The following is a 25,769-nucleotide window of genomic DNA, read 5'->3' as shown; positions in this document are numbered from 1 at the left end:
GCTTCAAGACACAGCAAAGAAATAAAAATAGCTTTTCTGTACTTTTGTATCACTCTGCCAGATGAGACCTTGCTTTTCCACACTGCCATAAAGGTAAACTATTAATCAGTTCTTCTATCAGTTACTTTTATCTATATTACACAGTAATTATATCTAAAAACAAAGATGATGTGACTTACCCAACGAAAGTGCTGGGAGGTCGATAGACACACAAACAAACACAAACACAAACACAAACACACAAAAACAAACAAAATTCAAGCTTTCGCAACCAACGGTTGCTTCGTCAGGAAAGAGGGAAGGAGAGGGAAAGACGAAAGGATGTGGGTTTTAAGGGAGAGGGTAAGGAGTCATTCCAATCCAGTGAGCGGAAAGACTTACCTTAGAGGGGTGTACACACACACACACACACACACACACACACACACACACACACACACACATTTGTAAAGGCAAAGAGTTTGGTTGATGGGTGTGAGTGAGTTAGTTAGTTAGTGGACAAGTGAGTGGAAAGGGGCTGGGGTACCATCACCTGTACCTCTACATGGTAATTTTCTTGCAGGGTTAGGTGTTTTTTTTTTATTTTTGATTCTAATTATTTCCACATCTCCTTTAGTGGTTGGTTTGTGATTGTGTTCTCTTAGGTGTTCTGAAAATGTGGAGTGGTTTGTACCACCTCCCAGTCATCTTTATTATGTTCTTTTTATCTGACATCAAATGCTCTCTGTCTGTCTTTCCTGCATATCTGCCATCACAAGTGCTACACTGTAATTGATATACACCTGCAATCTAGTATGTATTGCTGGCTTTTGTCAGTTTTGGGGTGTACTTTTGGACAGAAATGTCTGTTGTGTATGTTATATTTATTTCCTCTCTTTTGAAAATGCTTGACTTTGCAAGTTTGTGTTTGTATGTGATGGCATACCATCTTGCATTTGCTTTTATTTTTTCCTGACTATTCCTTATAGTTGTTATGGTACTGAATGAATGTGGTTGTGTTTGATTCCGTTGTGACATTAATGGTTTTCTACTTCTTTATTTTATTTTTAATTTTGTTGTTTAACTGTGTGACTGTGTTACTATTGTACCCATTGTTTTGCAAGAAAATTTCCACTTACAGAAAACCAAAGCAGGAAAAGAAAACCCTGTTGAATGATCAAATACTGGTGCCAAACAACTCATTGCTTACACTAACAGATAAGTTAGTGGTTTAACACCACAACACAGGGCTATAATAATAAAACCCGACCCTCCTTTCATTCAGTTGTCCATGAATCTCTCAACGAAACATTTAAACCAAAACTCGAATCAGCTGCAACACAAACTTTCAACCGTTCTCTGACCAGCTGTTACATATTCAGCATTGTAACAACTCACACTGAATAACCACCAATACCCCCACAAAAAATAAAATTAGAATAAATAAAATTAGAATAAATAAAAAACAATAAAAATAAAAGAAACACACACATACTCACACATAAAAGAAATGAGCTATGTTAGTTTCCAGCATATACTATTTAGGCTTGCAACATTTATGTAAAAAAAACCAAACAGGACGAGACCCATAGTAAACTTAAAGTAGTTACATCTCAAAAATCACAGTTTTTGGACAAATCTGTAATTAGTGACAGAAGACTAATAGTACACCACAACCGTAAGGGCAACAAGATGAAAAGTGGGAATAAGCAAGTCTGGAATATAAAAACATGCTTACATTTCGTAAATATAGCTGTAGCACAACCTCCAGCATGCGACCAGATGAGAGGAAACACAGATGCCAACCGAAAATGTAAATAACTGTCAGTAATCACTTATTTACATGAAAATGAGATGTGAACTGTTTCTTAATCAACATGTAACATATGTTGTTGTTGTTGTTGTCTTCAGTCCTGAGACTGGTTTGATGCAGCTCTCCATGCTACTCTATCCTGTGCAAGCTTCTTCATCTCCCAGTACCTGCTGCAACCTACATCCTTCTGAATCTGCTTAGTGTACTCATCTCTCGGTCTCCCTCTACGATTTTTACCCTCCACACTGCCCTCCAATGCTAAATTTGTGATGCCTTGATGCCTCAAAACATGTCCTACCAACCGATCCCTTCTTCTGGTCAAGTTGTGCCAAAAACTTCTCTTCTCCCCAATCCTATTCAATACCTCCTCATTAGTTACGTGATCTATCCACCTTATCTTCAGTATTCTTCTGTAGCACCACATTTCGAAAGCTTCTATTCTCTTCTTGTCCAAACTAGTTATCGTCCATGTTTCACTTCCATACATGGCTACACTCCAAACAAATATTTTCAGAAATGACTTCCTGACACTTAAATCTGTATTCGATGTTAACAAATTTCTCTTCTTCAGAAACGCTTTCCTTGCCATTGCCAGTCTACATTTTATATCTTCTCTACTTCGACCATCATCAGTTATTTTACTTCCTAAATAGCAAAACTCCTTTACTACTTTAAGTGTCTCATTTCCTAATCTAATTCCTTCAGCATCACCCGATTTAATTGGACTACATTCCATTATCCTCGTTTTGCTTTTGTTGATGTTCATCTTATATCCTCCTTTCAAGACACTGTCCATTCCGTTCAACTGCTCTTCCAGGTCCTTTGCCGTCTCTGACAGAATTACAATGTCATCGGCGAACCTCACAGTTTTTACTTCGTCTCCATTAATTTTAATACCTACTCCAAATTTTTCTTTTGTTTCCTTTACTTCTTGCTCAATATACAGATTGAATAACATCGGGGAGAGGCTACAACCCTGTCTCACTCCTTTCCCAACCACTGCTTCCCTTTCATGCCCCTCGACTCTTATGACTGCCATCTGGTTTCTGTACAAATTGTAAATAGCCTTTCGCTCCCTGTATTTTACCCCTGCCACCTTTAGAATTTGAAAAAGAGTATTCCAGTCAACATTGTCAAAAGCTTTCTCTAAGTCTACAAATGCTAGAAACGTAGGTTTGCCTTTTCTTAATCTTTCTTCTAAGATAAGTCGTAAGGTCAGTATTGCCTCACGTGTTCCAACATTTCGACGGAATCCAAACTGATCCTCCCCGAGGTCCGCATCTACCAGTTTTTCCATTCGTCTGTAAAGAATTCGCGTTAGTATTTTGCAGCCGTGGCTTATTAAACTGATAGTTCGGTAATTTTCACATCTGTCAGCACCTGCTTTCTTTGGGATTGGAATTATTATATTCTTCTTGAAGTCTGAGGGTATTTCGCCTGTCTCATACATCTTGCTCACCAGCTGGTAGAGTTTTGTCATGACTGGCTCTCCCAAGGCCGTCAGTAGTTCTAATGGAATGTTGTCTACTCCGGGGGCCTTGTTCCGACTCAGGTCTTTCAGTGCTCTGTCAAACTCTTCACGCAATATCGTATCACCCATTTCGTCTTCATCTACATCCTCTTCCATTTCCATAATATTGTCCTCAAGTACATCACCCTTGTATAAACCTTCTATATACTCCTTCCACCTTTCTGCCTTCCCTTCTTTGCTTAGAACTGGGTTGCCATCTGAGCTCTTGATATTCATACACGTGGTTCTCTTCTCTCCAAAGGTCTCTTTAATTTTCCTGTAGCAGTATCTATCTTACCCCTAGTGAGATAAGCCTCTACATCCTTAAATTTATCCTCTAGCCATCCCTGTTTAGCCATTTTGCACTTCCTTTCGATCTCATTTGAGACGTTTGTATTCCTTTTTGCCTGCTTCATTTACTGCATTTTTATATTTTCTCCTTTCATCAATTAAATTCAATATTTCTTCTGTTACCCAAGGATTTCTAGCAGCCCTCGTCTTTTTACCTACTTTATCCTCTGCTGCCTTCACTACTTCATCCCTCAGAGCTACCCATTCTTCTTCTACTGTATTTCTTTCCCCTATTCCTGTCAATTGTTCCCTTATGCTCTCCCTGAAACTCTGTACAACCTCTGGTTCTTTCAGTTTATCCAGGTCCCATCTCCTTAATTTCCCACATTTTTGCGGTTTCTTCAGTTTTAATCTACAGGTCATAACCAATAGATTGTGGTCAGAGTCCACATCTGCCCCTGGAAATGTCTTACAATTTAAAACCTGGTTCCTAAATCTCTGTCTTACCATTATATAATCTATCTGATACCTTTTAGTATCTCCAGGGTTCTTCCACGTATACAACCTTCTTTCATGATTCTTAAACCAAGTGTTACCTATGACTAAGTTGTGCACTGTACAAAATTCTACTAGGCGGCTTCCTCTTTCATTTCTTAGCCCCAATCCATATTCACCTACTATGTTTCCTTCTCTCCCTTTTCCTACACTCGAATTCCAGTCACCCATTACTATTAAATTTTCGTCTCCCTTCACTATCTGAATAATTTCTTTTATTTCATCGTACATTTCTTCAATTTCTTCAATTTCTTCGTCATCTGCAGAGCTAGTTGGCATATAAACTTGTACTACTGTAGTAGGTGTGGGCTTCGTATCTATCTTGGCCACAATAATGCGTTCACTATGCTGTTTGTAGTAGCTTACCCGCATTCCTATTTTCCTATTCATTATTAAACCTACTCCTGCATTACCCCTATTTGATTTTGTGTTTATAACCCTGTAATCACCTGACCAGAAGTCTTGTTCCTCCTGCCACCGAACTTCACTAATTCCCACTATATCTAACTTTAACCTATCCATTTCCCTTTTTAAATTTTCTAACCTACCTGCCCGATTAAGGGATCTGACATTCCACGCTCCGATCCGTAGAACGCCAGTTTTCTTTCTCCTGATAACGACATCCTCCTGAGTAGTCCCCGCCCGGAGATCCGAATGGGGGACTATTTTACCTCCGGAATATTTTACCCAAGAGGATGCCATCATCATTTAATCATACAGTAAAGCTGCATGTCCTCGGGAAAAATTACGGCTGTAGTTTCCCCTTGCTTTCAGCCGTTCACAGTACCAGCACAGCAACGCCGTTTTGGTTAATGTTGCAAGGCCAGATCAGTCAATCATCCAGACTGTTGCCCCTGCAACTACTGAAAAGGCTGCTGCCCCTCTTCAGGAACCACACGTTTGTCTGGCCTCTCAACAGATACCCCTCCGTTGTGGTTGCACCTACGGTACGGCCATCTGTATCGCTGAGGCACGCAAGCCTCCCCACCAACGGCAAGGTCCATGGTTCATGGGGGGGGATGTAACATATATGAAAACTAAACTTATCATTCCAGATCCCACTGATGATATGCCTCAAAGTGAAAAACAGCGAAACATGTATTGGAGAAATAAAATCCAGTGCAGCACAAGAAGTCATTTTTTTATTTACAAAACAAATATTTTTACTTCACTTATGGCTAAGTATTGGAGAACTTTGCATTTATCTACAATTAATAATGCAGGTTTGATTTTGATTAAGTTTCCACATGTTATTCAGTGTTAAAAGTTATGGCCACTAGGTGTAATTTGCTTACACTTATCGAGGAGTATAAACAGAACTGTAACAGGCCCCTAATATGTAGAAATGTGTATACCTGTGAAATTATCTACAATAGCATGACCATGTTGACAAATGTGCATGGTGCCACAGGTTATTTAACAGATTGGGATTGATGTGTGTAAGTTGAGAACTGTGTTCAAGTGGACTACGTACAGTAGGTCAGAAGAAGGAATTCTCAGTTAAGATTTCCCATGGATATATAGCATATGTTCAAATAGTAGAGAAGTACAAAACAAGAGGTGAATCACATGAATTGAAAACTGAATTAGAGCAATTTTGGGTAGGAGTGGAGGAATGGAAGAACGAATGTGGGTAAATGTAAAGAGGAAAACAGAAAGCAAGCTCAAGAACATATGTAGCATCTAGCCTGTTTAAGAGGAGCCACCTCATGTTCAGCTATGGGCAGAAATATGGCACAGCAGACCATTAATACAAACTTAAGGGATGTGTTGGAAAATGAGCTAAGTGGAAAAAGAAATGTCTTGGTGCTAGATAGCTGTCATGAGAAGGACACAGGCCAAAAGCACTAAGAACAACTAGGGTCTATGCACATGGTCAAAAATATTTTAGAAACTAGTTCTAACTTTAGCCTAGTAATAGAGGATATTGAGGCACTGATTAGGGATTTGAATACAGAGGTCCAGGTATCTATAGTTGGTGTAGAATAGAGAATAAATTTTTACAAGTGATCTAGGTGCTGGACTACACTGAGGTAATGCAGTGACATGGTAAATCCTGGATACACAAAGCGGTCAGACAAGTTAACCAGCAATTGACTGGTTTTAGCTCACATTGGTGCGGCCCCGGCTAGAGACATGATCTACACCTTAACAGGAGGGGGGAAAGATAAGATTATTTGAACTGATAGCTGAAAATATAACAGTGGTCACTGTAAACACCAGACTGTTTTAAGAGAGGCCCAAATAACTGTAGTGTTACACAGAAAAGAAACTAATTTAAATAAACCTACTGTCATGCATCATCAGAATATTAGAGGACTATGGAAAAGTCAATTTTTTTATCTGTTAAGAAATGTCAAAAGGATGTTTATGTACCATATCTGCCTGAGCACCATGTAAATACAGCAACCACTATGTTAAATGCATAGTACTATAAATTAGCAACCTATTTTTGCAGTGGACATACAGAGAAAGGAGGAATTTACATGTATGTTACAAATAAAATCAAACACATATCTATTTAAGATTGTAGTTTCTGCCTAGAACAAAAATTGGACACCTGTGATTTTGAATTGCTGCTACTGGAAAAATTGTGTGTAGTAGTTATAATATGCAGATACCAACTGGGGCACCTTAAAAAAAATAGAACTTTCCTACTATATTAGAACAAAATTTAATATACTTATAAATAGTTTGTCAATTTTTAACAGAGCCTTTTCCCTGCTTTCCCATGAAAACAATTAACTACGGCAGTAATAACATACAAAAAGTCTTGGATTACAAAAGTAATTTAAATATCATGTACATGGAAAACGAAATTATACAAGATGTGTGGGAAAAACAAAGATGTAGTATTCATTTCATATTACCAGAAAAGCTGTGCTATTTTAAGGAAAGTATTTAGAATATTCTGTATATTATGTCTGAAATTAGTAAGTAATATAATGCAATTAAATCAATGCAGGGAGCAAAACTGCATACATATGGCCAAATCACAATTACCTCATACTCTGCCAAAGAAATCTGGAATGTAAAAAAACTCCCTCAAAATCAAAAATCTCTCATGGAATTAATAGTATACCAAGTAAAATCCTTTTCTTCATATACATGAAAGGTAGTCAGTCAAATGGAATGCATAATTATCACCGGAGATATTTTCAGATGACTGAACTATGCTACTGCCAGATTCCTTTACAAGAAAGGTAATAAGATAATTGGAACTTTTGGCTCCTCTAAGGTTCTAAAGGATTACATAATGCAAGACTCACAACACACCTCACTCATTAGACAATTAGCTAGCTCAATTTGGATTTCACAAAGGTCTCATTTCTGTGACTCACCTAATGCCTTTGTGTCGTTCACAGTATGCTCCTAGAGGGGCTCAGTTATTATGGTATTAGGAATCTTGGTGGTAACTACTTTTCAAAAGAATACAGATTCTAACATTTAAAAACTCAGGAAATCTACACTATGAAACAGCATTTTCAGACTGGGTAATAAACACTACTGTTGTATCATAGATATCAATACTCGGTCTGCTCTTGTCCTTGCTGCAGATTCAGAAACTTTCAACACTTCAAAATATTGATAATACTTTCTTGGTAATTACTAACTTGTTCTTTGCAAATTCTGCAAGTGGACTATTACTGAACTCTGACAAAAAAACAATACAATCAATTCTGTATTACACAAGGCCTGATCACACGTTTAGAAATAATAAATGAAATTAACAGAAATGGAAAATCTTAATTCTTAGGTGTTTATACTGATAAAAATAGAAAGCCACATGTTACAGATTGTCTTAAAAAATCTGAGGTCTGTAACTACTGCATTACAAATTGTATCAGATTTTGAGGACAGGCTTATTTATGTTGTTTTAATTCACCAAAGTCCCTTGTTGTTGCTGGAGTCCTCAGTCTAAAGACTTGCTTGATGCAGCACTCAGCAAGAGTTTCTGCTGGAAGCCACTTCATTTCTGTTTAACTACTTCATCTGACACCCATTTGAACCAACTCTACTCCAATAAGGTCTTGTTGTTCCTCAACGAATTTTACCTATCACGCTTTCCTCCGTAACCCAACTGACTACTCCATGATGCTTCAGAATGTGCCCTGACAACTGATTCTTTCTTTCAGTGTGTAGCATAGTTTTCTTCTTCCCCCAATTCAATTCATTACCTCTTCATTAATTACCAAATCCAATGTTCAAAACTATTCTGTAACACCACATATCGTAAGACTATTCCCTTCTTGTCTGAACTGCATTTTGTCCACATTTCAGTTCTGCACAAAGCTACACTCCAGACAAATACCTTCAGAAAAAACATTGTCTCTTTTTCAGGAATGCATTTTTTGTTATTGCCAGTCTGCACTTTATATCTTCTCTGTGCATCAGTTAGTTTGCTGCTCAAATAGCAAAACTCATTAGTTACTTCCAGTGTCTCACTTCTTAATCTAATTCCCTCAGATTGACCTAATTTAATCTTATTGTATTGTTATTCTTATTTTACTTTTTTGTGTTCATTTTATAGCCTCTTTTCAGACAATATCCATTCCACTGAAATGATCTTCCAAGTTCTTTGCACTCCCTGACATTTATGATGTCATGGACAGACTTAATATTTTTTTTTTATTTCTTCTCCCCAAACTTTAATTCCTTTTCAACTTTCTTCTCAGTTTCCTTTACTGCTTGTTCAGTATACAAACCGAAGAAAATATGGGATAGGCCACCATCTTGTCTCAATCCCTGCGCAACCATTGCTTCCTTCTCATGTCTTTCAACACTTGCAACTGCCATCTGGTTTCTATACATGTTGTAGATAACTTCTCACTCTCCATTTTATCCATTGTCCTTCAGGGGATTGCCATGGGGGAAGTGACAAAGAGAAAAGGGTTCAGTAACCAATAATAAAAAGGTAACATTCCACATGTCAGAGTACAGAACATCAGAAATCTAAATCTATCACGGAAGGTAAAAAATATGTAAAGGTAAATATGAAGACTCAATCTGTATATAGTGGGAGTCAGCAAAGTGAAATGATAAGGAGATAATGATTTCTGGCCACATGAATGTAGGGAATATCAACGGAAGTAGAAAATGGTATAAAGGGAGTCAAGTTATTTGTGAATAGGACAGAAGGTCAAAGAGTGAGTTACTGTGAACAGTTTAGTGATAGGGTCCATTTGATCAGGATTAAGAACAAACCAGTATCAACAACAATAGTTCAGGTACTTATGCCAATGTCACAATCAAATGATAAAGAGAGGGAGGAAATGCATGACAATACTGTAAGGGAAATTCAGATGTAAAGCTTGACGACAACCTAATAATCATTGTGCGTCTGTCTCGGTAGCTGTGTGGTCAGCATGGTGGATTGCTAACCTGATGGGTCTGGGTTCGATTTCTGGCCAGGTCAGAGATTTTCTTCACTCGGGAACCGGGTGGAGAGTTGTCCCCACATTCATATCATCATAACTGACATTCCACTCTTGCGAGGGCAGTATGGGCAAAATCCAAAAGCCAATAAAAAAATAAATAAAAACAAAAATAACACAGGAATGAACTGAAGATTGTGTTACAGGAGAATATGGGCTAATTAGTAAAAAAAAATGATAGAAGAGAAAGTAATTGAATTCTGCAATAAATTGCAGCTGGTAATGGTGAATTCACTATTTCAAAAAATAGTAGAAGGAGGTATATTTGGAAAAGGCCTGGAGATACAGCATGATACCTGTCGAATTACAGCACAATGACACAATGAGACAGATTCCAAAGTCAGATAATTGGTTGTAAGGCATATACAGAAAGAGAGACTCAGGCCGCAATTCAGTGATGTGGAAGAGTATGCTGAAGTTAAAGACAATTGTCAGGAAGGAGGAGTATGGAAAGAAGTGGGATACTGAAGTACTGAGGAATAATATTGCCCCTTTGAAATTCTCTGAGGCTGTATATACTGCAATACTGAATACCACAGTAAGCAATTCAGTTGAAGAGCACTTATCACTAGAAAGAGTGCAAGAAAGGAGATAGGCACGTGCAAGAAAGGAGAAAGCAAAGAAATCTTGGGTAACAGAAGAAATATTTCAGATGATTGACAAAAGAAGACAGTAAAAAAAAAAAAAACACAGAAAAAAAACAGAAAAAATGAACAGGAATACAGCAATACAAGTATAAGCTAGAACAAAATGTCTGCAGGAAAAATTCAAAGAAACAAAAAAGAAATGGTCACTGGAAGAACAGATTCAGTATGTAGAAGTCAAACCAAAGTTTGGTTAAGTTAAGAGCAAGAGTGTCAGCATTAAGAAGGGAGGAGGGAGGAGGGATTCTGCTGTTCAAAGTGCAGGAGAGAGTGGAAATATTTCATTGACGTCTCTATAAAAGAGGGACATGATAGAAGAAGAAACACAGGGAATACAGTACTACAGTCAGAGTCTGAAAGACTTGTCATCGAATAAGCTAGAAGGTTTAGATAAAATTTCTTCTTAAGTTCTAAAATCACTGGGGGAATAGCAATCAAATGACCACTCAAACTGATATGTAGAACCAATTAAGACTGGAGACATTACATCAGACTTCTGAAAAATGTCATCCACACAGTTCTGATGATAGCAAAGACAGATAAATGCAAGCATTAAAGCATGTTCGGCCTAACAGCTCATAAATCCAAGTCACTGGCGAGAATAATATGTAGAAGAATGGGAAAGATAACTGAGGATACCTTTGCTGACCAACACTGTGGCTTTAGGAAATGTACAGAAGGCACCAGAGGATTGGTAGTGACTCTGCCCATGTTTAATGGTGCAAGATGTTCAAACAACAATGTGCAGGATGGAATAGCAACAATATTATTAAAAGTATAGATTGCTACCCCTCATATAGAGGAGACAATGAGTAGCAACTAGGTACAACAGAAACATTGCTATATTTTCAGCTTTTGGCTGTCCAAAGAACCTCCTCCTGAAGTAAAAACACACACACACACGAGAGAGAGAGAGAGAGAGAGAGAGAGAGAGAGAGAGAGAGAGATGGGGGGGGGGGGGGGGGGGGAGGAAGGCAAAGGCAGAGAGAGTGTGTGTGTGTGTGTGTGTGTGTGTGTGTGTGTGTGTGTGTGTGTGTGTGTGTGTGTGTGTGTTTAAGAATGTGAGACAAGGCTAAAGCTTTTCCCCTTACTGTTCAGTCTGTGCATCAGAGACAATATGACAGAGATAAAAGAGAGGCTCAGGAATGGGATTAAAATTCAGGGTGAAAGAATATTAACCCAAGATTCGCTGAAGGCATTTCTATTGTCAGTGAAGGTGAGGAAGCATTACAGCGCACTTAATAAAATGAACTGTCTAATGAGCACATAATGAGGAAAATAATGAGAAGTAGCCAAAATGAGAAGAGCGAGAAACGTATCAGAATTGGGGATTACGAAGTAGAAGTAGTTATGGAATTCTGCTACCTAGGCAGAAAATAAAACATGGACAGAGCTAAGATGACATAAAAAGGAGATACCAAAGGCAAAATGGCATTACTTTTTTTTAAAAAAAAATGCCAGTAGATTAGATTAGATTAGATTAGATTAATACTTGTTCCATAGATCATGAATACGACACTTCGTAATGATGTGGAACGTGTCAAACACTTGCCTTGATTGGAGTAAGAAATTTCTGAGACTTTACATTTGGAGCACAGTATTGTGTGGAAGTGAATCATGGACTGTGGGAAAACAGTTTAGAAGAGAAATGAAGCATTGAAGATGTGATGCTATAGAATGATGTTGAAAATTAAGTGGATGATGAAGTATGAAATTAGAAGATTAACCATAAATTCGATGAGGAAAGCGATGTGCGAAAAACACTGATGATAAGAAGGGACAAGATGATAAAACATGTCTCAACACATTGGGAACATCTCTCATAATACTTTCAAGAAAATTCTCCAAGTCTACAAATGTAAGACACTTAGGTTTGGCTCTCTTCAGTCTGTCTTTTAAATTACATTTAGTGTCAGTATTTCCACATGTGTTCCTACATGTGTTCCTACATTTCTCCAGAACCCAAAATGAACTTCCCTGTGAGGCAGCTTCTACCAGTCTCTTCATTCTTCTGCAATAAATGCCATCAGTATTTTGAAACCATGAAGTCTTAAGCTGGTGGCCGTTGTGTAATATTTACATTGTCAGCACCTTTGTAATTGGAATAATTACCTTCCTTATGAGGTCTGAAGGTATTTAAAGAGCCTCGTTATCTTTGATAATGGATGGAATTGTTTTGTTGTGGTATGTTCTTCAGAGGACCTCAATAATTCTGAGGGAATGTTGCCTACTCCAAGGACCTTATTTCAGCTTTGGTCTTTTAGTGCACTGTCAAATTATTGTTTCTGTGTCCTATCTCATCCACGTTTACTTCCGCTTCCCTTTTCATGAAACTGTCTTCAAGTTTGTTACCTTTGTAAAGCCCTTCTGTATATTCCTTCCACTTTTCAGTCTTCCACTCTTTATTTAGTATCTACTTATCATCCACATTTTTTATATTTATACAACTGTTTTTCTTTTCTCCAAATATTTCCTTATATCTATCTTTTCCATAGTCACACATGCTTCAACAGCAAACTAACGTCTTATGGAATTATGTTATGAAATAAATTGTCACTGAGGAAAACGTGTTTGTTGCATAGATGTTTATAATCTGTTTCAGATGAATCACCCACTCTAGCATTTCTTGTAGACAGTTATTTAAACACTTGGGCAACCTGATAACAACAGCCTTACCATTAGTTTACTTCCTTGTGAAGTTTGTTAACAATTAATCATAGTTCAAAAACTACAGTAACATACATAAATATAACACTTCAAGGAGAAGAGACTTACATTAACTATTTGCGGCCTTAGTGTGGCACAGAAAGCACTTAAGCATTCTGTCAAAAAAAAAAAAAAAAAAACACCTTTTGACCACCCCAATGCAATGATGTACAAGGGAGAGCTGCTGCTAAGTTCTTGGCTTTTCCTAGTTAAAACTGACATAGAATAATGCTGATGTTTTGATTGTACTTTGTTCCTTGCATTATGTGTGACAGTAATTGCACAGCAGTAACATTGGTCTTTATTTTCCTGTGCATGTTTTAACTGAACATCACACAAGAAAATAGACATTAACAGTGGAAGAGAGTTTTGCTGCGATTACTTGTCTTCTTTTTAGAAGGAAACCAGCTGAATAAATTTGATGATGCTGATACACTGTGTGGTAAATGCACACCCTGCTCCACAATCAAAAATTGTGTTCCTGCATTTAAAACAGGGCATTTCAGCACTAATGATGAAGTTCTGGAAGACCAACTCTAGTCACAGTTCTGGAAACTATGGATGCTATTCACGCCACAATCCTGGATGATCAGAGGGAAACTACTAAAAAGATAGCAGATACTCTAGGCCTATCCCAAGAACATGTGGGTAATATTGCTCATAAGATTTTCAATATGAGAAAGCTCTCGGACAAAGATTCCAAAATGGGTCAAAAGCAGACCAAAAGCATGAACAAGTGGTTGCTTCGTAGTCCACGTTGGTCCAATTTCACAAAGATCTGTGGGATTTTTGGACTGTCTCACCATCGTGGAACGAACATGGTTATCACTTATGATTCAGAGACCAAGAACAGTCTAAGAATGGAGGCACAGTGGTTCTCCACTTCCCAAGAAGTTTAAAACACAAAGATCACCAGACAAGTTTCTTGTAACCAGCTTTCGGGATAAAGATGGAATCCTAGTTATTGACTACTTAAAACATGACAAAACAATCATCGCAAGGTACTATACTGAACTTCCAACAAACTGAAGCAGTAACTGATCTATAAACATTGAGAAAAGCTGAGAAAAGTAACCCATTTTTGCAACACAATGTCCCTCCTCACAAGGTTACCATCACATAGCAAAAGCTAACTGATCATTAGTTTTAAATCCTTAAACATCCACATTATTCATGCTCCTAGGGTTTAATACACAATAATATTACCGTCAAACACAAACTGAAAGACAATTCCTCTTATAGTGTAGAAGAATTTCTGAAGGTGTAATGATATTAGTTTTCTTTTTAATATTACAGAAAATTTAACTGAGGTTACAATATTTGTTGCTGTCCACTGTGGCTGTGTTTGAGGAAAGTGATCTGTCAAACTACTCAAATTGATAAAATTTTATATTGCAAAAAAAAAAAAAAATGCTTTTTGAAGCTTTCACAGGCTCCATTTTGTTTTCATCATTAAACTGAGAAATAAAAGCATGTTATGATTGCATGACATTGTCAGCTGCACTGGAGGTCATCTCAGAACAACATGGTTCTCATTACAGAACTTTCTTCGCCCAGACTGCACAAAAACACAGTCATGATCAGTTTCAGCGAAATTAAATTGCCATCATTAGATAATTTGTATAGAAAAAAACTTTACAGGGCCAATCCATTTTATCAACTGTTCACATTGTGGACCCAACCTCTAGAGAAATAACTTTTCATAATACACCTCTTGTCATACAATAAGAGAATAGTTCTGTGAACAGTGCTCAATAATTACAAATAAAATCCATATGACATTTCTAAAATACCTTCATGTTACCTCAACAAGGACGAGATTTTATAAACGTCTTTTATATTTTATTTCTAAGTACTGTGCACTGTTCACACAGCCATTTCTTATTGTATGAGAGATGGTACTGTGGAATGACATGTCAAAATATTAGGAAAGAGGTTAAAACAGTGCACACATAACTATGTTAGTTTACCATTCAGCAACAAAACAAAAACACATTAAAAATCCAAAACAAAAATCTCACTCCCAAGGCAAGGAGGTTGCAGTGACAGTGCCATAGTATGCAGTACTCTTACACATGAAAGCCAAGAAAAGCATGACAGTGTGTGATAGGTTTATTAGGACGTATGTTTGCAGTCAGACAATAGATCAGCAAAGTTTGTGAGAATTTAATGGCAAACAACACTGAATTTCAATTAGTGTAGTGAGTGATTTAATTTCTGGATACGTACCTGTATGTGTATAGAAGTTTAACTAGCAACACATTCGATCTCTTATATTTTTGATCTAATGGTTAACGTATTTCATCCATAGTGTAATAAAGAAAAATATATTTACTTGCTGCCATTTGCTATTTATGCTATTCATATATTATGAAGAGAAGGAGACAGAAAGAGGGTGCAACACACAGCACTGAAAATCATATTTAGCATTACAATTACCAAGTTTTAGGCTTAAGAGTGCAATCAGCTGCTGCAGTTCATCCATATTAAAATTACACAGTACTTCATTTGTGTTTGTTACTTGCTTATATATTAATGAGCTAATTTAGCTGGTATCAGTGCTTATACTACTCTGTTCTTATATATTTTTACCACAATTTTTAAGTCTACCACTAACACTAACCATTCCGAAATCCTCCACAGAATGTCCGCTCGGAGGTGATGAGGGCAAAATCCTTCCGACTGTTTATGCAGTCTTCTCTGGACACAACAGGAACATTTGTCTTGCGTGGAAAATCAGTCACTCTGTTGCCATGTTCATCCCGGCCCCAACCAACAACCTAATTTAACATTACAAGGTTGTTCTAGAAGACAGTTGCAAGGGCCCATTTTTTTAACAATAAAACAGAATTCTGAAAACAAAACATTAGACCAAAAACTTAATTAAGTTACGAATTATAGATGTTCTCAGCCCATAGGTTGGATAGCTTTACTAGGCATGATGGCATTAGTGGTGGTATGCCCTTGCCATCCTCCAATATTTGTTTATCACCATACATTAAAAGCTTAGCTACCTATGAAGTTCATTGTAAGAGCAACCTAGACAATTTATTGGTGGCCAGCACCTATCCGTTGACAAGTTTCTGCATAGGACAAATTAATGTCTACATAACGGGGCAGTCAAATGAAAATGAGACAGACGAAAAGAAAGTAAGTAAACTTCATTACTTTAAAAGTAATCACCATAACTGTCAATAATTTATCCCATTGTCAGACAGTGATCAATGCCTTCATGGAAAGACTGTGACTACCTACAGAACCATGATGGTACCCAGATGTGCACCTCTTCATCTGAAGAAAATTAATTAATGGCCACAAATGTTTTTCTTCGGGGCTGCAAAAATATGGAAATTTTATGAGGAGAGATTGGCACTGCTGAGAGGATGTGTAGAGGCTGCCACACCGGCTGTAGCAAAGTCATGATCACTTATTCCTTGGACTGCAAGGGCCCACTGCTCATTGGCTTTCTGAAACACAGCACTATAACTAGTGCAAAGCACTGCATACACATCTCATAAAACTTTAAGCATGTGCCCTTAAGTCCAAACACCCAGCAATGTTTATGAACGTCATTCTGTTGCAGGATAATGCCTGCACACATTTTGAGAAAGTTGTTTTCATTTGTCCGTCCCTTACATTATTAATACAAAACAACCTGTTACATTAAATGTACCAAATCTGTACTACTTATAAAAATTACAATTGTATTGGGTATGAAGCAAAATTTGTGACTGCATTGAGGAGTTTTTGGTGAGGAGAAGCTCATATATCTCACTTTCATACCAATAACTCGCTTCACTTCATTGAACCAGTACTAAGGAAATTTTGTCTACAAATCAGACTGCTTACAAATCACTTGTGTGACACACCCATATCAAATATGTCTAACAAGTTTGACGTTACCTCATAAATGTAAATGTTCAATTTTTCAATCTTATCCATTAGGACCATTTCACATAAGCCTTGTGTAAGGAACATCAGCATCTCTCTCTCTCTCTCTCTCTCTCTCTCTCTCTCTCTCTCTCTCTCTCTCTCTCTCTCTCTCTCTCTCCCCATGAAGAAATTTATTCACTCATTAAGGGGTTAAATTGCAATTTTTGTGTTCTCTCTCATTTTTTCATCCTTTGTAAATGAACACTTTTACAGATGTCATGATATAATGTGTGTTCCTGAACACTGGGTGCAGTGAAAACTGCATTTTGTTCTATATCAGCAGCTGTATTAGATTTACACAAAATATGGAAGTAAATCAGATTTATGCTAATCCAGCAATTTCATGTATATATCAGTACCAGATTATTGAGAGTGTCTTAAATTTAGTGTAAACACATGGGGATTATACTTTACTGAATCCAAAGACACATTCAGTTTCATATGAAACTTAGTCCTTGGATGTTTACATGTACAGGAGTACCACAATGATGATATACAATGGCAGTATTGTTTATCACACAATGGCTTTACAAGCATTACATCAGTACTGCATGTTTTTGATTGTTGCATAACTTACTCCAGCAATGAGAGAGATCTCAATGGAGAGAAGTCTTCCGAAGTAAGAGTGATTTCAGGTGTGCCGCAGGGGAGTGTCATAGGACCGTTGCTATTCACAATATACATAAATGACCTGGTGGATGACATCGGCAGTTCACTGAGGCTTTTTGCAGATGATGCTGTGGTGTATCGAGAGGTTGCAACAATGGAAAATTGTACTGAAATGCAGGAGGATCTGCAGCGAATTGACGCATGGTGCACGGAATGGCAATTGAATCTCAATGTAGACAAGTGTAATGTGATGCGAATACATAGAAAGATAGGTCCCTTATCATTTAGCTGCAAAATAGCAGGTCAGCAACTGGAAGTAGTTAATTCCATAAATTATCTGGGAGTACTCATTAGGAGTGATTTAAAATGGAATGATCATATAAAGTTGATCGTCGGTAAAGCAGATGCCAGACAGATTCATTGGAAGAATCTTAAGGAAATGCAATCCGACAACAAAGGAAGTAGGTTACAGTACGCTTGTTCGCCCAATGCTTGAATACTGCTCAGCAGTGTGGGATCCGCACCAGGTAGGGTTGATAGAAGAGATAGAGAAGATCCAACGGAGAGCAGCGCGCTTTGTTACAGGATCATTTAGTAATTGCGAAAGCATTACGGAGATGATAGATAAACTCCAGTGGAAGACTCTGCAGGAGAGAGGCTCAGTAGCTCGGTACGGGCTTTTGTTAAAGTTTCGAGAACATACCTTCACGGAAGAGTCAAGCAGTATACTGCTCCCTCCTACGTATATCTCGCGAAGAGACCATGAGGATAAAATCAGAGAGATTAGAGCCCACACAGAAGCATACCGACAATCCTTCTGCTTGTGTCTGTGTATGTGCGTATGGATATGTGTGTGTGTGTGTGTGTGTGTGTGTGTGTGTGTGTGTGTGTGTGTGTGTGCGCGAGTGTACACCTGTCCTTTTTTTCCCCTAAGGGAAGTCTTTCCGCTCCCGGGATTGGAATGACTCCTTACCCTCTCCCTTAAAACCCACATCCTTTCATTTTTCCCTCTCCTTCCCTCTTTCCTGACGAAGCAACTGCCAGTTGCGAAAGCTCGTAATTCTGTGTGTGTGTGTTTGTGTGTTTTGTTCATGTGCCTGTCTGCCGGCGCTTTCCCGCTTGGTAAGTCTTGGAATCTTTGTTTTTAACATATTTTTCCCATGTGGAAGTTTCTTTCTATTTTATTTATATATCATATCATTTTGTTTTGCAGCATTATGCCCAGATATTTTAACAACTCAACTGTGTAAAGCGGACACTACTAATACTGTATCCGAACAGAACAGGCCATCCACATTAACTTAAATTTTTCCACATTTAGGGCTACCTACCATTCACCCCACCAATTGGAAATTGTGTCTAAGTCATTGTGTATCTCCCCACAGTCACACAGCTTCAACACCTACCATACACCACAGCATCACGAGTGAACAATAGCAGATTGCTACTCACCTTGTCCACCAAATCATTAATGCATACTGAGAACAGCAGCAGTCCTATCACTCTTCCATGGTGCACTCCTGAACTCTAATTTTAAGTTCCTGCTTGAGATCTAGCATAACAAGTTTCCTTTTAGAAGCCATAATATTGACCCACAAACAAAGCCACAGTTTCAAACATATAACACTGTATGAACTAATAACATTGTTGCACACAAGAATTTATTATTTTGTGTGTCATTTCTGCTTGAGCAACTACAGGCTCGAAGTGGGCTGGATTACTGAGATGCCAGATAGTGACAGTTTAGTGTAGTATCCTAAACCAGACTATTATTCCTCCTCATTTCACTCTATATCTACATGAAGAAATAGATATTTTTGAAATTTATGAATGTAATGAATAACATATTTTGTAGTAAATAGATGGCTGAGAGTTAACAGTGGCACATTCTACAAACTTCAGCAACAATATCGGGGTTGAAAAGTAATTTCCCTGAAGCCACAGTGTAAGTATTTAAATAGTGCAATATTTTAACCTATTTTCCACTTGCAGATTCATTTGTTGTTGGAAGTTTATGATCCAGATGCATATATAGCTTCATAATTAATGAGGTATCATAGGGCTGTGACCCTTTTGTTATAATTTTTGTGCTGCAAAAGAACAGTTTGTCAACAGTTGAGTGAAGAAACACACACACACACACACACACACACACACACACACACACACGAGACTAAACTTTGTAGTGCCACACGTCAAGAGTGATTGTCAATCAATAAAAAGTTGCGATCCAAATGGTGTATGTTAAAAACCCTTCAAAAGCCAAGAAATTTTTTTTTAATTCAAGATAACTAATTTCAACGGTCTTGGCTGTCAATTCCGATCTAAAAGATTTTTTTCTAGTAAAACGTCTTCCTTATATGCCAACCTCATTCACAACATGTCAAATGGATAAAAACTCAGCACATTATACAGATTTGTCATTGCTAAAATATTTGACAACGCGATGCATCTTGTCCAGAATGCCATGTCCTTATACAAACTGCTCATAGATGCTTGTTACATGGTGGAAATACTTACACAATAGCACACCTGTTTACATATGCTGGACATGTACTTAACAGTAAACTGTTAAGTATGTGGTTTTTTAGCATGTGTCCAGCACATGTAAACAGATATGCTGCAGTGTACATATTTGTATCATTAACAAGTATCTGAGCAATATGTGAATGGATATGGCCTTTTGATGTGTGGTTTTTAAATCTCTTAGTGACGGCGAACATTTATAACATGCCGAGTTTTATCCACTTTGTATCTTGTGCATGATGTCAGCATAAAATGAACATGTTTTACTAAAAAACAAAACAAAAAAGTTTAAGACCTGAAGACTGCTAAAACCGGTTGTCTTGAATAAAAAAATATTGTGTGTGATCTTGGCTTTCACATGGCTTTTTAACAATTACAACAGATTGCCCTTCAGTGCATGTCGTAATGAGAAAATTCAGATCAATGGAATTTGTTTATTCATTATAAACAAAGCAATTAGGAAGTCAATTATTTACATTTTTACACATTAGTGTGTACCAACTGTATTTTTCATAAAATTCTAATAATTTTGCATTTGTCACATGAGTTTCTTTGGCGGAACAGTATTGACAACAAAACAGAGGTAGAGGTAGAGGTAGATGAAGGTTCAGGAAATAAGAAACTTTGAGCCCCTGTTTCCCCATTATTTTAACATAAATCACTTTTTAGGGCACTGGTAGTTCATGTTCACTTTCATTGGTGGGGTGCTGATAAAAAGTCAGTAAACTTTATAAAGGCATTATTTTGAAGTGTTCATTATATAATTCACCAGCTCTCCTCCTGCTAATTCTAGTTGTGTTTCTGTAGTCTCGATTGTAACATAAAAAGAAACATGGTGTAACTGTGGGAGTAAACATGTAACTTCTTGCCCATTGGGAAGGCATCAAAGTGCAAATATAAGTACCCTCCTTGCTTTTGCCTTACGACCAATGGAAAAAGACTCTGGGGAAAACATTGGCTAAGAGTGGTTTATGCTTATTTTACCTAAATAGCACATTAACTAATGTGGTATCTATACTAGCAGGTCACTTGTACATTAGTTGTGCACACCTACTCTTCTGACTGGCAAACATATCAAGTACTCTGTTGTTGAGGTTTGGAATTCCACCGATTTCCACCTTATGAATGGAACAAGCAGTCTTTCCTGACACATATTGTCCCTGATGGAGATTTTAATATTTTTTAAACTACTGTGCTTTGCTTCTGCAGGTGTAATTCACACAATTTGCTGTGTCTTGTGCACTTCAGTGAAAGATTCATCAAAAGAATGTTCCACAAGAATAGTGAACAGCTTACATACTGATGTAATGCCTTTAAATGTAAAATGGAGTAAATCACTAACAGTTTGCTTTTCAATTTATCATGGCAAATAAAGAGACCGTAACTTAATGAAAAAGTATTGAATAAAGTGGCTGGGAAATCACCTTTGAAAGAAGCAAACTTCTTTGGATCAATAATTTCGAAGCTACTGAATACATGAGAGTTTTGGAATCTTCTTTTCAGTTGGTTGGTCACAATGTCACACACTTCTTTGGCGTCTGCTGTCAGATTAGGTCAAATACTATACTTTGAACATTTTCTTGGAAGAATAAAACCATTTATCTCAAGAAAGTTAATGCATTTCATTGTCCTCTTGTATTTACGAAACAGATGACTAAATGATATAATGCATTTGGTATAGTAATGGCATTTTCATACTGCATCAATACATTTCATAATCTCGTAGAAAAAAATTAGAAGGAACGAAAGGTCTGGATTATAAAGTAAATTCCTTAAAGCAAATGCTCCTCTTGTTGTAATATCACTCCAAGAATCTTCTTCCAATCTTATAAAAACATTCCAAGAAGTGTGATTTGTTAGGCAATGAAGAAAGAAACATTGTAAATCTAAAAATATTTACAAACAACAACCTAACAGACTTTACTTCTTTACTGTAAATTCATTTGATGCATATAACAGTGGACTTACTTGGCGTCTGGAAAAGTACTCTGTATCTGAGCAGTACACCAACATGACTGCCGCTCATTACTGGGGCACCATCGTATGCCTGAGAAATGAGTTTTTCTTGAACACTAGAAGGTTCCAGACTTTTTTGGAACCTCCCTATACCCACAAGCTGTCCTATCATCTACATTTTTCAAAGGACTCTTTCAACGGGTTTCTTCCCCTTAATTTACCACATTATAGGGACATACCAACTTGTGCACATAATATCTTTTCTTTCATCTGCCTGCACAGAAAAGTGGCAGCATTAATGTCTTTAATCAGCTGTTCAATGTAAACTTTATACACACAGTTCTAAAGTTCACTTTGTATCATGAGTATCATGTTTACATATGTGAGTACTGGAACTGCTCGAGTGATCATGTAACATGCTGTCAATATTTCCTAGAACAAATAATAAATCTAAGAAACTGCCCAGTTTGCTGACTGCTATTTTCCATTGTGAGCCCTCAGTGCTAACTCACAAATTACACAAAATATTAAGCACTCAACTATTCTGTTTAATGTGTGTGTCGTCTTTTTGACTAATTTATTACATTTCTGAATTGACATTTCGTAGACTGAATCAGTCTGAGCACGAATGTTAATTGTGCCAAACATTTTGTATTTACAGTAATTTTCTAAATGTTGTCCACTGTCATCGTGTTTCTTAATTCATTCATTTAAATACCCTAGTTCCTTACAGCCAACTTGTTCACAATCCATCACTACCAAATAATACAAAAAAAAGACAACTTTTGTCTCTCTTCCCTCACTGTTAACCAAGACTTTTTACAGAACCTTATGTTGCAGGAAGTTCTCTTCCTTCCGCTGAGTTGAGACACGAAGAAATCTTTTGGGTGAGCACCTAATGGCTTGATTTACACCGTGTCTTCCATACTTAATAAATGAAAGAGCATTTATGCAAATCTACTTCACTCATTTAAAAATCACTATATGAACATTTGAGTTTCAACCACAAAGCTCCAGGGTATGGAACACTACGAAGAGATCGCCTCATTTTCTGTTTTCCACATTTTCCATTGATGAATGGCAGTAGGGAGGGGAAGGGGGGGGGGGGAGGAATGCAGTAAGGCAAATGAGAGCAACTACAATTAGGTTCCACAAGCCCAAAGTGGCTGGCCCCAAACACTGTAATGACTTGGGGACAGGTGTGGAAGGGAAGGAGAATGGGAGCATGGCAGGGACAGCAGGGTTCGCTGGGGTACTAGAAAAGAGGAGTACAGCTGAGGTGGTCCACCCCATGGGCCCCCTGAAGCTGGCCCTAAGCTGCACTAGGTTGGGGGGGGGGGGGGGGGGGCGGCAAGGTGCATAAAGGGAAAGAGCTTGGTCATGTCACAGCGACTACAGTTTTAGGAGCTGGGGGTGTGGGGGAGTGAGGGCTATCTATCACTGGCCCCACAGCCGGTCTGGGGTGCAGGGAAGGAGAGGTACATGTGTGGTGGCCCGCAACTATGCATTAGCGAGGAGGGAGGGGAAGGTGGACATGGGAAAACTGCTTGGTTGCGTCACTGACTGCAGGTCAGGAGTGGGGAGGAGGTATGGGGCTACGGGCACCACTTACCACTAGTCCTCAGCTTTACATGATAGTATGTGGATTGGAAAACTGGTTCATCACTGCAGAATGACATGCTTTTTGTGTGTGTGTGTGTGTGTGTGTGTGTGTGTGTGTGTGTGTGTGTGTGTGTGTGTGTAACAGAGAGAACTGAGTTGATTATCTTAATTTCCTGTTAGAGTGTAACATGATTGTGGCATAGTATGACTAACTGTCCGAGGGAAAAAAATTTGCAACAAAATTTTTCACGAGGCCAGGCCCCGCTGGTTCTTTTGCAGCAAGCTGCCCCTGTTGTACAGGGTTAATCACTTTAGTTATCTTAGCATAACAGATCCAGAAAGCATCAGCCACAACATAGCTCATTGTGAATGCTGCTGTTGCATGTAGCGAGAGTTAGCTGCCATTCATAAGCAATTGGAAATCGCCCCGACTGCTATAATGTAGTTGGAAGCTCCTCTGAAATGGTGTGCTGGGAAGGCTGCCGAGATACATGTACTGGAGATTCGAAAGATACATCAAGTACTATCCTCTCTCACAGATATTTTATCCTGTACAGGAGGTACATGATTTATCACTACTCATGTATTTGATTGAGTGGTGTATTAGTGATAAGTCTTAGGATCCACTGAATGGAGATAGGAATCAGAAGGAACTCGGGGTATTGCACACTTACACTTCACCAGTAAGTCCACGATCTGTCTCCCACTAACCTAAATTAAGCCAGTGAGACACACTTCACTTGTTTATAATCCTGTTGTGCCCCATGTTACAGAGAGGAAAACACAAAAGAGTATGGCTATTCTTTGACATTCTCAATGGGGAGACACGTGATCTGTTGATTTAAAATATGTGGATAAAAGTCCTACATAAAGACAGCAAATTTTCTTTATTCGAATAACCCTTATTCAAGGTATGATAAATCAACTTTGGTTTTGCTTCTTTGCATTTAATTTTCGTCGCTCCCAGACTTACTTCATCCTTTAAGAGGGGTCATTCTTTTTTTCCCCTGGGTCCACTTTCTTCCTATTGCAGACCTCTTACTTTCTTGAAAACCTGCTTTTTGTGTTGCTTCTCTAAAAAGTATTCTGTTGTCTATTATGTCCATGCTAATATTTGTGTTTTCCATATCTGTCAATTTCGGTGAACCATGTGGGTTAGGATTTGTAGGTGTTTAGTAAATTGAAGATCAGCCTGGTTAGTCTTATCAGTATTTGAAGCCCTAAAACTGTAGTCTTCTTTTCCTTGTTACATCAGTTAGCTTTTCCATTTTCAAGTACAGCTCTCTGTTCTTAATTTGTATTCAACATTAGTGTTACTTCTAGGTCCCTGTATCTTGCTTGGAACTCTTTTTCCAACTTTTTCTAGTTTTTGAAGATTCCAAACCTTGTTTTAAGTGTTTCTGATGCATACAGTGTCTCAGGCCTTACTAATGTTTGGTAGTGTCTTCGCTTTCTATTCTAGGACAAGTGTGTGTTACATACTTTCTTTTGAAATTCACTTTCCATTTTATAAACTATTTTCTATTGCTATCTTTTCCTTTGTGTTGCTTGTTATCAGTTCACTGAGGAATTTAGAACAGTTTGTTTTAGATATTGTTATGGATTTTAAGAGGCATCACTGATATGTGTCATGAATTTATTCATTTATTTGTCAAATGATATCTTTAGTTCTATTTTGTCTGCTTGCTTCTGTAGTTCCACGATTTGTTCTTCAGCACTATCCAGTGAGTCAGTAATTAATGCCATATCATCTGCAAAAAGCTAGAGACACTATGGTGATTATTTGTGTCTCCCTAGTCGAACACACTTAGTATTAATGGATTTTCTCCATTCTCCCACTACCTTCTCTAACAAACAGAAGTAGGGGTGATAATCTCCCTGTCTTACTCCTGATTTTGCTTCAAAAGGTTTCGACAGTTCTCCATAAATTTTACTTTTGATGTGTTTATTAAACTTTTTTAAAATTATTTCTGTTGTTTTATTTCAAGTCGATTCAGTGCATTTTTATCAATAGAGTTGTGCTTTTTTTTAAAATCACCAAAAGTTACCACATATTTAAGGTTTCTGATTTTCCTCATTTCTATTACGTTCTTTTCTATTTGCACTGCACAAGACCTTCCCTTCTTAAATGCAGCTTGATACTATAATTGTTGGTCGAGTATTCCTTCAGCTCTCTTTAAAAGTGTTATGGACAAGATGTTATGTGTCAC

At 37.7% G+C, this 25,769-nt stretch overlaps 1 protein-coding gene across 1 annotated transcript in view; it reads right to left on the bottom strand.

Annotated features, from left to right (window-relative positions):
* Positions 1–25,769, bottom strand: part of LOC126283930 (serine protease gd-like) — a 264,054-nt gene that overhangs the window by 945 nt on the left and 237,340 nt on the right. The window contains exon 8 of the mRNA XM_049982315.1: positions 15,557–15,713. Within this exon, the coding sequence (XP_049838272.1) occupies positions 15,557–15,713 (157 nt within the window). The remainder of the gene's footprint in view (positions 1–15,556; positions 15,714–25,769) is intronic.

Source organism: Schistocerca gregaria, chromosome 8 (assembly GCF_023897955.1).
Source record: "Schistocerca gregaria isolate iqSchGreg1 chromosome 8, iqSchGreg1.2, whole genome shotgun sequence".
Classification (NCBI taxonomy): Eukaryota; Metazoa; Arthropoda; class Insecta; order Orthoptera; family Acrididae; genus Schistocerca; species Schistocerca gregaria.
Note: the sequence above shows the minus strand (reverse complement) of the source record. Positions and strands in the feature narration are given on the sequence as shown.